General features: G+C 41.5%; 1 protein-coding gene across 12 annotated transcripts in view; it reads right to left on the reverse strand.

Moving 5' to 3' along the window:
• Positions 1 to 15,575, reverse strand: part of TLE4 (TLE family member 4, transcriptional corepressor) — a 141,642-nt gene that overhangs the window by 99,722 nt on the left and 26,345 nt on the right. For 8 of the 12 annotated variants that reach the window (XM_070590706.1, XM_070590705.1, XM_070590700.1 and 5 more), the window contains exon 5: positions 6,760 to 6,822. The exons of the other annotated variants lie outside the window; for them this stretch is intronic. In XM_070590706.1, the coding sequence (XP_070446807.1) occupies positions 6,760 to 6,822 (63 nt within the window). The remainder of the gene's footprint in view (positions 1 to 6,759; positions 6,823 to 15,575) is intronic. 12 annotated transcript variants of the gene reach the window in all.

The following is a 15,575-nucleotide window of genomic DNA, read 5'->3' on the forward strand; positions in this document are numbered from 1 at the left end:
ACCGCCCTGACTCCCCGTGACTCGGGAGGTCTGGTCCACAGGGCTCCTCCAGCAGCCTCGGAGCAATCCAGTTTCAGTAACTCAGGGAACAAGAAAATTCAGCTAAGGAATTACAGAGGAGTGGGGGAGGAGGGGAATATTCATCCTCCTTGGCACTGAATGACTAGAAACAAGTTGTAGCAATCTGCTGAAAACAAGGTTAAAGATAAATAATGCCATTTCTCCAAAGGTAAGGATGACTATGGGTTTAATAAATGGGAATTAGGAAGCCACTGGTCATGAGGAACCACTTTTATGCTCTCTCACTCCCTCCAGTAAGGTATACACATTTCAGGTTACTTTAGGCTGTGGTTTGGAAATGATTTGAGGCCCAAGACATTAAAATGGATCAAGTTTGATGCTACAAAACAATCAACCTGAGTTAATTTTTCTAAGATGTCTTAAAACTCTACAAAACAAAGAGTGATTTATCCAATACATCTTCCACGATATGTACTTATGCGAGAGGAAGACTGTCAAAAAATTTGATCCCATTTTCCCCAGTTCAAGAACAATACATGTTCACAAAACAGTATGTCTGAGATAGGTAAGGTGGAAAGGACTAATTTAAAGACTTGAAAAATGTTCCACTCACAAGATGAGATTTCCCTAACAATAACTTTTCTAGCTTCAAGTGGCATTTTCCTTCCAGCATGGCTACCACAAAACACGGCAGGCATATGTGTGATCTGCTCTACCCATCATTTGATTGAGAGGTGTCTTCAAGAATCTTTGTACTTTTTAAAATATGAGCATAAACATAAGCTGTGCTTTTAGACCTAGACGGCCCACAGGGCCCATACCATCCATGTGAGTTCCTTTCCACCTTTTGTGAATGGATAAATGATAAACAAGACCTGACAGGTGACTCTCTTCCTTACAATTCAGACCTGGGAGGAGACTTCTATAACAAGAACTATGCATTACTGTATATTTTCTGTGATAAATTAAAATATGAGTTGTGCTGACTATCTAGTCAGAGCTAAAGTTTGTCATGCAAAGAGACACACCATTGGTTCAATAGGACCTCCCTTCAAATCAACACTGGCAATAATAATAATGACCACTATTGTTAATTAATACACAGCACTGTGACTAGAATCAACTGCCTGTTATCTCCTGATATCCCTTCTCTTGCATTAGTATAAGTTTTAGGTGGGCATAATGGCCACTCAGCTAAGACCACATTGCCAAGTCTCCTTGCAGCTGGCTGTGGGCAGGGAACTAGGCATTGGCCACTGCAAAGTGAGCAAAAAGGTGAGCATCCTCGACATCATGCCCTTAAAAGAAAACACACACGCCCTCTCTCTCTTTACCTTCCTGCTGGCTGGGGCAGGACGTGATGGTGCTAGGGATGATGAAAATCAATAGAGAAGGGACTTGAGTTCACCACATCATGAAGTCACCAAATTAGCTACAGCTGCTTCTATGCAAACTGTTATGTCAGAGAGAGAGCAGCTTTTAACTTCACTAAATCACCATTCCTTTGATCTCTGTTAAAGCAGCCAAATACCCAGCTAGGTCCTTCACACTGTAACTTATCCTCATATAACAAACCCTACAGCACAGATACCATGTTATATGGATGAGGAAACTGCAGCCCAGAAAAGCTGGTATTTTGCTCAACATGATAATGGGAGAAGCAAGCGGCTGAGCCAGGATTTGGTCCCAAGTCAGCCTGACCTCAGGCTCTTACCACACTGCCTCTCACATAACTCTTCCAATGAACTCTGCTCCTTGTTAGCAGAGCAACACATTTCTGAAAATACCACTGTACCCTGGGGAAAGATGTTCAACTATAAGGTAAGACCCTTTCACCTACTGACCTACAGCCCACCAGGAGTCTGAAGCTCTCAAAGGTCTTAGGTGCACCTTGTTGATCACCATGAAACATACCCTAGCCAACCCAAAAATCCTCCAAATCAGGTCCTCAGCTAGTGCCCAATATATAATGTTTAAGCAATCTAATAGATTAAGATAATACTTACTGGTGTACCAAAAACAGAAAGTATTCCCTTCCTTCTGAAAGATAATCGGTGTGGAGCTAACTGCCCACCATTGGTAGCAGTCCTTGGAGCCGCATGGCCCAGCTACCTTCACAGGAAGACCGCCAGCCAGCTCCTTATGAAATATATACCTTGAATTCTTCCAGTTTTTACAAAGTCCTTCCTCTCCAAAGGTCTTGGAAACCAAAATAAGCTGGAATAGAATCCATTTCCCAGGAAAGGGAAAAAAACAAAACTAGCATTTACTATCCCAAGTGCTTTACATTTTAATACATACAATACACATTATAAAGATGGGGTTATTCTTGCCATTCTATAGGAACATTAAGGCTCTGAGAGATCAACTTTCCCAGCACAAAGCCAGTAAGAGGCAGAGTTGGTCGGATTCCAAATTAGCAGAAACGCTTGCACAAGCAGCACATAGTTTTAAATCTACATCAGAATCTCCTTAAAGGTGTGTTGAGGGGTGGGGCACTCGAGTTAAGTCCGTACTTACCCGCATCCTTCAACTCTGCCGAGGGGCCCATAAGGTCTAATGGTCTACAAGCTATGTCCTGAAATCACTGATGAAAAGGAGAGTCCATCCATATAAACTACTTGTAAAAACAAAACTAACTTCAGCTCAGCAACCAGGTATTTTCAAAACAGCCAGTTCCCCAAATGGACGCGAAGCTTGTTTTCCTAGAGCGCTGTGTGGGTAAAACCAGCCCCATCCCAAACCACTGCTCCTTCAGAGGGGAGCGTTACAGGCTGACCACCTTGAAGAGCTGTCACCTTCTGGATCTTTGCTTACTGGTTGAGGAGAGACAGGTGTTTGCTAAATTGGAAAACTAATTTTTGGAGCTAGAAGAAAATCACCCTTGGGGCTACCTAATATGCCTCACTGAGATTTTTTAGCTAGTTCACAGCCCTGGGTTCAGTTTTAATTTACACTTTTTTCCTTCTATAAGAAGGACATTAGAGGGAAGATAACCAATTTGCATTCTTCTGGAAGGCAATGACTAAAAAGGGGAGGGAGCGCTGGCTCCAGGTCCTCCCAGAAGAAAACCTGGAGCTTCCCTGGCGCCGCGGCAGCCAGTACTACTGCCGGGCAACATGAGGAGGTGCTCACTGTGTGCTCAACCGCATGTGTATAATCCCAAGCAATCCTCACAGGGATCACACGCATTCCAGGCTATTATTAACCTCATCATACGGACAAGGAAACTGAGGCTTAGTGAGGGCAATCACTTGCTAAAGGTCACCCAGCTTAACTCGGTCATAGTAAGCCAAGCAAGGCCTAACAGGGAGGCCAGGACTCGACCCAGATGTGACTGTCATCATCCTGGCATCTCTTGCTTCTGGAACTGCCAACAGGGAGTTGATTATTTATAGCTCCTCCCCAGCAAAGGAGACCCAAAGCAGGATAGAGAAGAGCTTCCCACTTGTGACTTTGAGATTTGCCTTTTAAAGAAGAAATCGGAGGGCAGCAGAAGATAGATCAGTCTTACCCATTCCTAAAAGAAAGTGGGAGCAAAAAACAGCTTCAGAGAGGTGGACTCATAACATTTCTCTGATAGTAGGGATCCTATAAAATTTTAAGAATTGTAGTTCCTCACTTTAATGGTAAGAGGTGGCAATATCTTCGTCTAACGCCCGGGACTTTGGAAGTGGTCTGTGAGTGCAACAAGCACATCATTAAGATATATATTGGCTATAACTTTTTAAAAAATGTTTTAGTGAAATCTAATAGGAAAGTTCTTTTTCCTGTGATTGTTATATACATAGACACAGTTCAAGTACTTCTGAACTACAATTATACAACCTTTACTTCTAAAAAAAAGTCTTGCCATTAAAACAATTTATTGAGTGGCTATCATACAGTACTATATATTTTTTTTAATTTCAGAAAATGTGACAAACTAAACACAAGCATTATTAAGCAGGTTCATTAATCAGCACATGGGAGGCTAAATTAAAAATAGACTTCACCTAGATGTCTGTAAATTTACCTCTTGTTCCTGTCAAACTCCAAAATCAACCACTGGGCTGCAGTTTATGTACCAGTCTTCAGGGAATGTTTCACTTTTTTTCTGAATACAATCACTTAATTTTTAAATAAAAACATTTTAAAATCAATTTGAATGCCACAGCTGCCGTTTTGGCAGTGAGACCGTCACACAGAGAGCCGGTGTTAAAAGATCAGATTAAGAGCCTTCAGTCCTGGCACCGAGTGACGCTCGCAGCCATGCAAGGGTGATTTTCCATGCCTCTGAGGAGACAGGAAATAGAATTCATCTTCCTCTAAGAACCTGCCTCCTTCCCTCCCTCCAGATTCTGGTCCATCTGGCCTCAGGGTAGAAGTGAGGAGTCTGAGGCTCACCAAACGCCCACAGGAGGAACCAGGTGGGCAATGTTCAGACACAAAACATCAGAGAGGCCCGGACTGGACAGGAGCAAACGCGTCTGTGGCCCACACAGTAAAAGATAAACACACACCTTAGGAAACTAAAAAAAGAAGAGCCAATTAAATCCAAAGTAAGCAAAAGATATATACTGAATTAGGATTTAGAAAACCATGACACAGGTCATTCATTACACATGAATCAAGGATTTCAACCAAGAAATGTGAAAATATTGGAGAAATAAATAGTTGGTAAGATTATGATGCCTATAGTCCCAGCCTCAAGCAGAAAAGGAGTTGCCAGCATCTCCCCATGGCTTTCCTCTACAGGGTACAACTTTCTTCGCCAATTAAGTCCGGTCCAGTCTTGCTCAGCACCACTCACATTACACATTCTGTTCTTATTGGACCCGCTCACAGAAACAACAGAACTCACGTGGGAAAACAACCTATTGGCAAATCACCTCCATCAACACCCCTAAGACCTCCTTCCACTTCTGAACATAACCCCACAAATCCTACAAAAATGCCATGGGAAAACGCTGTATCGGTGATTATACATAGGGGTCTGTGCCTGCAGAGGTCCAGGGCTAATACCACCCCAGGGATAATTCAAGCTTTTCTCTCTACCTTGGGGTATGACACCTCAGCCTGGTTACAGCTCTGTGCATTATACATTCTTCCCATTCTCCATCTCCATCAAGCAGACCTGCTAAAAGTAAGAAGAAATACACACTGGTCTGCATCAGGCAAAGGCAGCCAGGCTTCCCAAAGAAACGCAAACAGGCCCCTTAACTCTCCTTTACCACTCCATCTAATCTAGTCATCACAAGCAAAACCTAAGTAGGAGTAGGTAAATGGGGATACAGTGGGTGGTGGTTTTGTGGTCACATCTAAAGGGGGAGAAAGACAAGACACCCTTTGTTGTTTGTGATCCAGAAGAGCATTTGAATTCAGGATGTTAACCTAGGTCCACGGTTTGTGAACATGAGCACCCCCATGGGATACACAGCTGATGAAAGGTACTCATGGTTACTGAGGTCTAACCCAGCTCAGACCAGATAACATGACACACAGGAACCCACCTATGTATAATACACGCGCATACTCAAATACCAGTTGCACGCTAACATCAGCACATGCCCACTTGTAGGCAGTCAAATGAACCGCTCTCCTGAAAAGCAGTGGCGCAACACACTTAAAAGAACTGAAGGGTAGGAGGACAGTGACTTGGTGCCTTCTAGCCCACAACACAAAGCACTGTGGCTGCAAGATATGCAGATACTCCATTAGCTAGCTTCTTCCTTCTCACAGCTGATCTTACCTGAGCAAATGAACCTTTCCAGCACTCCCACCTAAACTTTGTAACTAACAGAAGTAAGCAAACACAGAGAAAAAAAAGCCAGAAGGAAGTCACCAGGCAGTAGAAATGCGTCTCCTCATTCCACTGTGGGTACCTGCAGACAGCATGCACTTCCACTGGGGGTGAGCAAGAGAAAGCGAATGAGTGGACACCAGCCCTTGGCAATGGGTGAGAACCATGGTACCCAGAGCATTAAGTCCACTGAGTCTATGCTGCCTGTCTTTTTCCAAATGAACCAACAACACAGACTTCATCAGGTAATAATAAGTTTTTGTTTTGTTGAGGAAGATTAGCCCTGAGCTGACATCTTGCCACCAATTCTCCTCTTTTTGCTGAGGAAGACTGGCCCTGAGCTAACACCCGAACCCATCTTCCTCTAGTTTCTATGTGGGACACCTACCACAGCATGGCTTGCCAAGCGGTGCCAGGTCCGCACCCGGGATCCGAACCGGAAAACCCCAGGCCACCAAAGTGGAATGTGCATACCTAACCACTGTACCACTGGGCCGGCCCCAATAAGTAACTTTTTCAAAGCAGCTAGCCAAAAAATTGCATTAGTTTGTTTACTGTGTAAAGCCTTTCTACTTGATATGTCTTCTGCCAACTCCTAATGCCAGTGATAAAAGTGTAGAACAAGCTCCTGTCCCTGGGAAACTTTTCATTTGACCCTATTAGATGCCATTATGACAAACAGTCAAAATTCTGAGCAACACTATGTCATCCAATGACAGCAAAATGTTTTACCAATTGAATTTTACTTTGCACATTAGAAAATATTCCATTATATAAACAATTATATGGCACTGCATATTAATAAGGTGTAGAAGTTGGAATGCAAACACTGTATCTTAGAAATGTGCAATACAAACACCAAGAGACAAGGCCAGAGAGTCAGTTCCACAATCCCTTTTCTGCAAAACCGCTACAATGGCACCCGCTGGCCCAGGCCCAGAAACCAGCTGCCTTACCTCTTGGGACAGGAAAGGAATGACTTGTGCACAGATAGCATTCAGTCTCTTGACAATCTCTGCCTGCAAAAAAAGAAGAAAAAAAAAAAGGAAAGAAAAGCAATAAAGAGAACAGTCAGCTGGTTACAAATTCCCGAAATATTAACAGGATGATATTAAAAAACACTTTATATTCTGGCTGGCATATTTCCTAAGGAAGAGAAAAACTCTCATCAGCAAGCCTATTAAAAGGAGTCAGTGACAACAGTGCCACATTAATAGCACAATTTACTAACCAGCATTCATCTTAAAAAGTCAACTTATTCAAGCACCAGGACAACATAAAAAGGAATTTTATTTTCATGACTGGAAATCAGCTTTCAAAAGCCTTCAACAGGACCCTTGTTCTTTTTAATGTGGTTTTTCCTAAGATTTTAGTTTAGAATGTAAAGAGACATTCTTCCCCACATCCCAGTGCCTCTCGATGAATAACTCACTAAACTTCTGCATCTGTGAGCTTTGTTTCAAACACAGGCACCGGGACTTAACAAAATCCCCAACCTCCCAAAGAACGGCATCCAACTAACCCAGTAAGTTGATTAATTCAGATCCTTAGTTTTAAATTCTTGGAGGATGGCATGTTTTCTTCAAGCATAAAAAATGCCAAATGTGTACCAACAGGGTTTTCACTGTGCAAAGTTTAGAACATGCTAAAATCTTCCTGTATTTAGCAGAAAGCAATCTGTATGTATATGAAGGTTAACCTTGGAACATTATCATTGTACTATAGATCTTCAGAAGTTCCAATAATGTCAGGTAACAGAGTTTATTCTCCAATAATTTTTGTAAGTACAAAAATTTTATACCAATAGGATGCTACACTAAGTTAAAAAAAAAGAAAGAAAAAGAAAAGAACTACCATCAAGTTTTTTTAAAAACCTCCCCAGAGCTTCACTGATGTTCATCTTAATTTGTATTATCAGATGGCTCCTGATATTCTTTGACATGTATGTGACATGTAAATATGTGGGTTTTTATATACATACATACAAAATAGCTTCTATTTTAATAATGCGATGGGGTAAAGGAGACAAGTGTTGAGAGGCAGAAAACATAAAGCAATTGCTATTCCCGAGGTTCTTAAAATAAATTCCATCCAGGGTCAGTTCCTCATTTTATAAGAGGACAAACATGCTCTTTTTCTTGCTAAGTCATGACCAGAATGACAGTGACACTCTACTTATGCAATCTAGGTTTCCGTCTTTCATCAGCAACCCTTCTGACTTTGTAGCTATGCAATCTTTTAAATGCCAGCACCTTAAAAACTTTGCCAGCCGAGAGAAAACACAAATTCACCATGAAGTTTCAAACCTAAGCTTTCCATTCCAGTCTGCATTCCTAAGAGGATGGACAAAAACGCAGCACCAATAAGCAGCAGTGAATAAGGACCCAACTGTGCTGACCTGATTTAATTTACTGCACTGGCCCCATGGAGCATTTAGCTATCCTTTAAGAATGCTTAAACCACCATGAAAAGCTGCAATGGGAATCACCAAACCACTCTCCACCTGGACGAACACAGCACAGTGGCTATGGGGTGACATTCCAGTGTGAGCTGAGAAAAGAGAGCAGCATTCACCACACTGAAGGCACTGTGTCTCAAAGGCGTTGGCTTGTTAAGCTTTTTGTGGGGAAAGGTGGAGGGGGAGAGAATAAAGATAATGAGACACTTTGGGGCAGACCAAACTGATAATTCTAATGCTTAGAACCATCTGCCAAGCATATTTTCCTCATTATGTTGTTTACATAAATAAAATAGTCCCTTGCTGGAAGGGTTGAAAAATGTGTGGGCACATAAGAAAACCGAGTTCTTTAGTTTGCCTACATAATCTAGGCAATAAAAACTACTCTAAGGAAACTTACTCATCTGGCAAAATAAAACCGAAGGTATTTATTTGCCTCCTTTCATTTTGGACCTAGAGTATTTTAACTCTGAGCAACCATGAAAAAAAGAAATCTACATTTTATTAAAAATACATGTAGAAAAGTAGAAAAGCTGTCTTATTGATTCTGTATGTTAACATATACAACAGAAAAGGGGAGGGGGGGAGGAATCTTCCAAACTCTTTAAAGGTCTCCTTTTGTTTAAAAGACTTCTTAATTTCTTTAAGTTGTCCTGCCAAGGCATTTTCATGGTCAGGCTAATTGGCGGCAGGGCGGGTGGGAAGTGTGTGTGATTTCATAAAATTAAGCAGGCCATTCCTCACTTTGAAAGCTAAAGTTGCCTCGGAAACACTGCGGCTTCCGTGGTCATCTAATTCTGCCTCTTTTGTCCCATAGGACCCAGCTTTAGGGAGGCATCATTTATTTACAGGCCTTTCCACTGGGCTTCAGCGATCAGCCAATAATACTGTGGACACACACTTCTAATGGCCTATGTTTTGAAACTGAGTCTAATCTAATGGCGTGGGGCCCAAACTCCTTTTCCAGCACAGCCATTAAAGGATGTAGGTTATTGCTGTTGTCACCATTGATATTTGTCATTGTAATGTAATTAGGGCCCTAAAATGATGCATTACAGCCCTTGGCACAGCTTCTATTAAAATCTTTTCTTCTGCTCACTGAACTGCGACCTGCTTTCTGATGAATAACAGACAGACAGCTTTAGGGTAAGGAGCAGATTCATCAAAGAAGAATTTTTCAGCTTTGGGGAAAGAGAGGGGAAAAAAGGCAACCTAGGAGGAAAAGCACTATGGGAGGAAAAGCCACAATACACATTTGAATTCCATCTGACCACTTGAAATTCTGATTGCGTCTGATGAATCTTGCTTAGACAATATATTCCCAGTCTTCGAATCACATGGTTAATCAGGGCTCTAATCTGCTATCCATCAGCCTATGCCAGGGCTGCAGCTTCCAATCAAATTTATTGGTGATGTGGCTCATGCATCCCTGAGCAAGTACATTCACAGATAGCCCATTTAACCAGGCAGAGACTCTGAAATACTGCTGTTAGGGTTCCTGGATGTTATTGCGGTATTGATGCTTTACGGACACTGCTAAACGACTGTCTGTAGATGCCCATGAATATTCCAAAACAGCATTAATGGCCCCAATAAAAGGACAACTGTTCATGCCAAAATATAACAAAATGATTGTTTTTGCAGCCAAAGTTTGTCAAACATTAACAATTTTTGACACTTCCATGACATCTTCCCCTATCCATCAAAATATTCATTTAAAAGTTCCACACATAGTATTTTCCTACCCACAAAATTCACTACCATTCTATTTTCTCCTCTAATTTCCCATCTTTACACCACCCTCCAGTAAAAAGAACCAATAAATATGATGACCATTTCCACTAAAAAAAAAAAACCTATTTGGGCAAGATATCTTAGAAAAGGGCAACTTGGCAAAAAACGGCCCTCCATGAAAACACCCTGGCTGTGCACCCAACACCTGGCACATGAGCGCTGACAGGCTAACTCACTCCCAAGTGGTGACGGCCACTCAACTGGGAGCATGACCATCAGTAATGAAACAGGAAAACACTGGGAAGAACTTTTCGTCCCTTTTTTCTTCACACTCCAACTCAAGAACATTGGAAAATTTATTAACTACCTTGCATCATGTGAAAGCAATGCCACGCACTGAAAAGAAACGCCACAATTCAATCACTAGATTAAAAAGCAACAACACCAAAGCACACAATATCCAATATGTATTTTCTTTATCACTTATAACAACTTACATTAGTCATTTAAGTAAGACAAAAACTAGCTAAGCCTACACTTGAATTAAATTACATCCCCTCTAATAGCCCTAATATAATAAAAATCTAATTTTTATCTAGATTATTTCCGCCTATGATTTCCTTAAAAAATTAAACAAATTTTAACAACATAATAAACTTGAGAGAAAGTACAGATAACTTTATTTTAGTAATCAGAGACATATATCAAAAGCAATTGTTGGTTTAAAAAATATTTCTCATCAAAATAAGAACGCTACTAAACAGTATTGTTGAAATAAAACAGAATAACGAAACATTATTAGGAAGCAGCCAACCAGCAAAAAATAAACAAAAAAAACCCTCAAAGCCCCAACAATTATAGTTTCAGGAAAACATTCTTGAAGAATAACCTTTTACAATTAATTTGTTTTCTACAACAGTTGCTTTGCCGAAAGACTTTTTTTAAAAGATAAATTTATTTTTTAAGTGTTTATCAAGAACATATACTCATTCATTATATACAAGCACTTTTAAAAAATGAGGAAAAATTCCTTCTTATTCTGTCTGAAATCCTTTTTGGAATAAGCACAAATAAATCTTGCAACCCTCTCCTTCAGCCTCCTTTTACCACTACAGAACCAGGACTGCAATTTTTGATATCAGTCAGAAAATAAATTATCTCAATTTGTTCATAGATGTGTTCCAAATTTTCTGAGAAATTCTGGAACTGAAACTGCCTGCCCCTAGATTAAAAAGCCAGAGGACTAAGGAGAAATTCCTCCTGACTTAATAAAAATCCAGACTAAAAATAAGGAAAAATATTCAAGTAGTACTATTTCTCAAAACTGACAACTCAGTTTTTATCTTGTCATCAAAATTCAACCTTACAAAAGAGATAAGAACATGTAACAAATAAAACAAATTTTACGTATTTAAAAAAAAAAAGACTAGAATAAGGCTTAGAGTTTAGATCAGAGGTATTGTCAGCACTGCTAGCAAGCTGGTAAACCAGACACCCAAGTTTTATTTTAGTTGAGGTGCTTATTTTGTGCAAAATACTTTATATTGCTTAATAAAACAATAAAATGAGTGACAACATTGTAAGAATCAATTTAACAGGACATCTAACAGGTCCCGAAAGGACTGTTTCAAACGACTAAGACTTTTTTTGCAAAGTATTAAAACTTTTTAAAAGGTCTCATCATCCTACTTCCTCTAAGAGAAAGAGGTACTGTCTAGGAGTTCTCAGTCTTACTTGAACAACATCAAAGTGCCAATATTCAACCATTTTTTTACCCACCCACCCTCCCGCCTCACCCAATGAGTTTAACTAAAGCAATGATTCTAACAGTAGTCCTCAAGCACTAACAATCTGCTTTGTGTTTTCAACGCATATTTATGCTCTTTTACTGCATGCTAAGTGTGCCATCAAGTACCCTGTGCGCAGCTCAGTTAATTGCATACACTGCAGTACCCCGTTTGTTTGTCCTAACAAGATCTACCTGTGCTGCTGTTTGTGGTGCTGGAGCAGGAGCGTGCAGGACAATGTCCTTCCCGACGAGTATCGCAGTATACCTACACTTCATGAAACTATCCCAATCTGTCCCCAAAGGGGAAGCTGTACTTTACTAATGCATTTTTGCACTGGCAAGCAAAACGTGCCCCTTCCTCTCACCTCCCGAGCTTTCTAGAAAGTCTTTAAGGGAAATGCCAGATATTTGCCTATTATTCTACCTACATCTTCTGGGCCCTGGTTATTGTGTTTAAATATGGCTTCAAATGTTAAGAGTGATATATCATCAAGGTTGAGAATGATGATTTTTGTGCCAGACAACTAATTACTCTTACAAGGTCAAATCATTTCAGTTATCAAGTCTGAAAAGCACTGTAACCAATGTTATCATGGTTATACTCAGCTTCACCAGAGGGAAAAGGCAGGGAAAATGAAAAAAAAAAAAAGGGAGGGAAAAGTGGGATTCTAGCAGCAGGGGAAGGAAATGACTTCCCCTGGTGAGCTGAACCTCAACCTTCTTGGAACAAGGTGGAGCTGGTCAGAGAACGTGATTAATCTGAGCAGTGAGACAGTCAAGTTCACTCCTGGGCCAGGGTGGCACAGCAAGCCTTGCCAGCTACTTTCTGCTTTCTCATCTCCTCTGTCTCTGAATGTCTTTTTTTTTTTTTTGGTCCTACTCCTTCCCACTGACATAAATGTACAGGCACCTCTGAATGCTCATTTACAATTAAGCATTTCATACCCAGCAACAGTGGAAGGGACAAATATTCCTTGTGCCCAAAGTAGAGGAAGATCATTCACCTTGATTTTTCCCAACATGATTTATGCAATTAAAATGCATGTGAGAGATACCTAAAGACGGAGAAGCTCTGGATATTGGAACAAAACCAAAAAGAAAAAAACCACAAATGGTCCTTACCAAGTTCTCCCAAGGACACCTATGTACAGGAGAGCAATAAGCCCCTTGCACACACTGAGACCCAGGCTCTGTTTTCCAGCCTATCCTCTGAGGTTAGGCTAAAGGCTTCCTTTTCTGTTCCCTTCCTGCTTATCTCCATTTTTCAACAAATCTTCATCCATATCCATGTTCCTCAGCATATCCTTTCCTCTCATCCTAGCACAGCCTCTCTTAGTTTCCTCTTCCTCTTCCCAATTATATAAAATTCCAACTCTTCGAAGCCATCATTGCCACGAGACCCTTCCGTCCCCTTAGACTGTTTTCTTGCCTTGATAAATAGCTTGGCTCCTATCAAAATCAGAGTTTGGCTCTTCCACTGTGTGCACTCATACCGCCTGCCAACCAGGTCCAGGCACAGTGGGCAAGTGAATCCATGGGCCCAGCCCGGCTACGGCAGAAAAGGGGAGAAGCAGAGGCCTGATCCTGGCATCAAAAAAACGGAGATGAACAAAAAGCATGGCAAGGACAAGGAGGAGTCCCTCTGCCTGGAACTGCCTTCCCCAGATTTGCTCAGGGCTCATTCCCTACTCCTCACCCCAGTGTCAGCCCACAGGACACCTCCTCAGGCTTCTTCACTCACCATCCCTATGGCTCCTTCTCCCAGTCACTCTCTGGCCCAGTACAATCTTTTCTCCACAGCATTTATAATCATCTGAAATTATCGCACATTATGTTTTTGTTTACACGAACCAGAGTAGTGCTTCTCAAACTTTAATATACATACTCATCACCTGGAAATCTTGTTAGAATCCAGCCTGGAGGGAGGCCTGGGAGTCTACACTTCTAAAAAACTCCAAAGGGATACTGGCAATGTGGGTCTGCAGACCACACGCTGAGGAGCAAGGTCCCAGAGAATGTAGGCTCAAGGAGGGCAGAGTTATCTTTTGTCTATACCCCATTGCCTGGTGTATAGAAGACACTCAAAAAAACTTGTAGAATGAACAGAAGAAACTGCAGTTCAAGTTAGGTGGTTGGAAATCTCCTGAAATCTTCTGCAAGCACGCCAATCTTGTTTGGGAATAGAGCACTTCAATCGTAAAGGAACAGCCATCTGGAAGACCTGCTTATACTCTGATTTGATTTGTTTACCTGCCCAACACCATCTTTTCTGGCATTTAGGATGCCATGCTGCTCCAAAAGAATACTAGGTAATCACAGTGGGCCACAAAAGGAAATGCAAATTCACTCTGGACAATTTCTGACTGATAAGTAAATGATTAAAATTTCCATTCTGAAACCTTGGCAGGCCATGTGTTTTAAAAGATTACTTTAGAAATACAATAAAGGAGATGCCACTCAACCCCCTTCCTGAGATTACTCCCACCAGACTGTGATCCCCTGACCCACTGGAAATGAGGTATCTGTAAGAGGGCACCTTGCACGCTGAGTCATGACAAATCTCCATGATGGTACCTCCTGAGTGAACCCATGTGATAATACTAACAGCACAAGGCAAGGCCCTCACCATGTGCCAACACCCTGGTCTCACAGGAAGACAGAGCAGTTTCTGATAATTCGAGGTGTCGTGGGTCACAGGGACTATACACACTACCTCGGGTGCAGAGCAGTTCACATATCTCAACCCAGCTCAAAAGCTGGACAGCCAGAGCCGGGTATGGCGAACGACGGACACAGCTGCAGCAGGAGGACCCCTAGGGAGAACATGCTATTCGAATCCCTTCCCAACAAGTCCAGGAATTGATGCAGCATCACACACACGGGATCCCACGTACAGATTCAGACACACAAATCCACTCCCTACCGTCCCTGACAAACCTGTGTGAATACACTCCCTGTGGGAGGCTTCTAACAATTAGGAAGGTTTTACTTAGAATCTACTAATTTCTTGTCTGTTTTTTGTGGGTTTTTGTCATTGGTGCAGTGTATCCCACACAAAAGTCCAATGTTACTCCCTGATCCTCACCCACACTCTTTTACTGACCCCAGCACACCAAGAGAAGCCGCCTGCGACAAGCTGGTTAAAAAATTAATAAACAAAAAACAAGTCGCATACCACGGACTGAGAACTCTCTACAATCAGAAAAATAACAGCATTTTCCCTCTAATCAGGCTCACATTTACTTTTGCTCGTTTTCTTCCTTTCAGTACTTTACTAGGCAGGTTGAGAAAATTAAAGGCGTAGGAAACTGTCGTCATGGATTTGTACTCCTGCATCCGAAGTTACTTTTAAAATGTATTTCAAGCTGCTTTGAAATTAAATTGTGCACACAGTTTAAAACATTTAAACACGTGTACCTTAGAAAAAGCCAAAACCATGAATGTATTACTGCCTTTCTGTCCATTCAATAAATATTTATTATTAAACACTTACTATTTGTCAGGCCTATTTTAGGTGCTGACACAAGCATGGAGACACAGAGGTGAACAAGACAAATGAGTCCCTGCTGTCATGGAGTTCACATTGTAGGGACAGGAGAGAGAGGGAAACACACAATTACACGAGGAGGAATTTCAGATACTGAGAAATGCAAAGCAGAAAACAAAGCATCTAAGAGAGAAGCCTCGGGCAAGGGGTGGGTCTGGTTTAGATGAGATGATCAACGAAGGACAAATAAAGAAGTGACTTAAAAACTGAGATGTGAGGGGCCAGCCCGCTGGTGCGCAGAGGT

The sequence above is a fragment of the Equus przewalskii genome, chromosome 22, assembly GCF_037783145.1.
Source record: "Equus przewalskii isolate Varuska chromosome 22, EquPr2, whole genome shotgun sequence".
In the NCBI taxonomy this organism is placed as follows: Eukaryota; Metazoa; Chordata; class Mammalia; order Perissodactyla; family Equidae; genus Equus; species Equus przewalskii.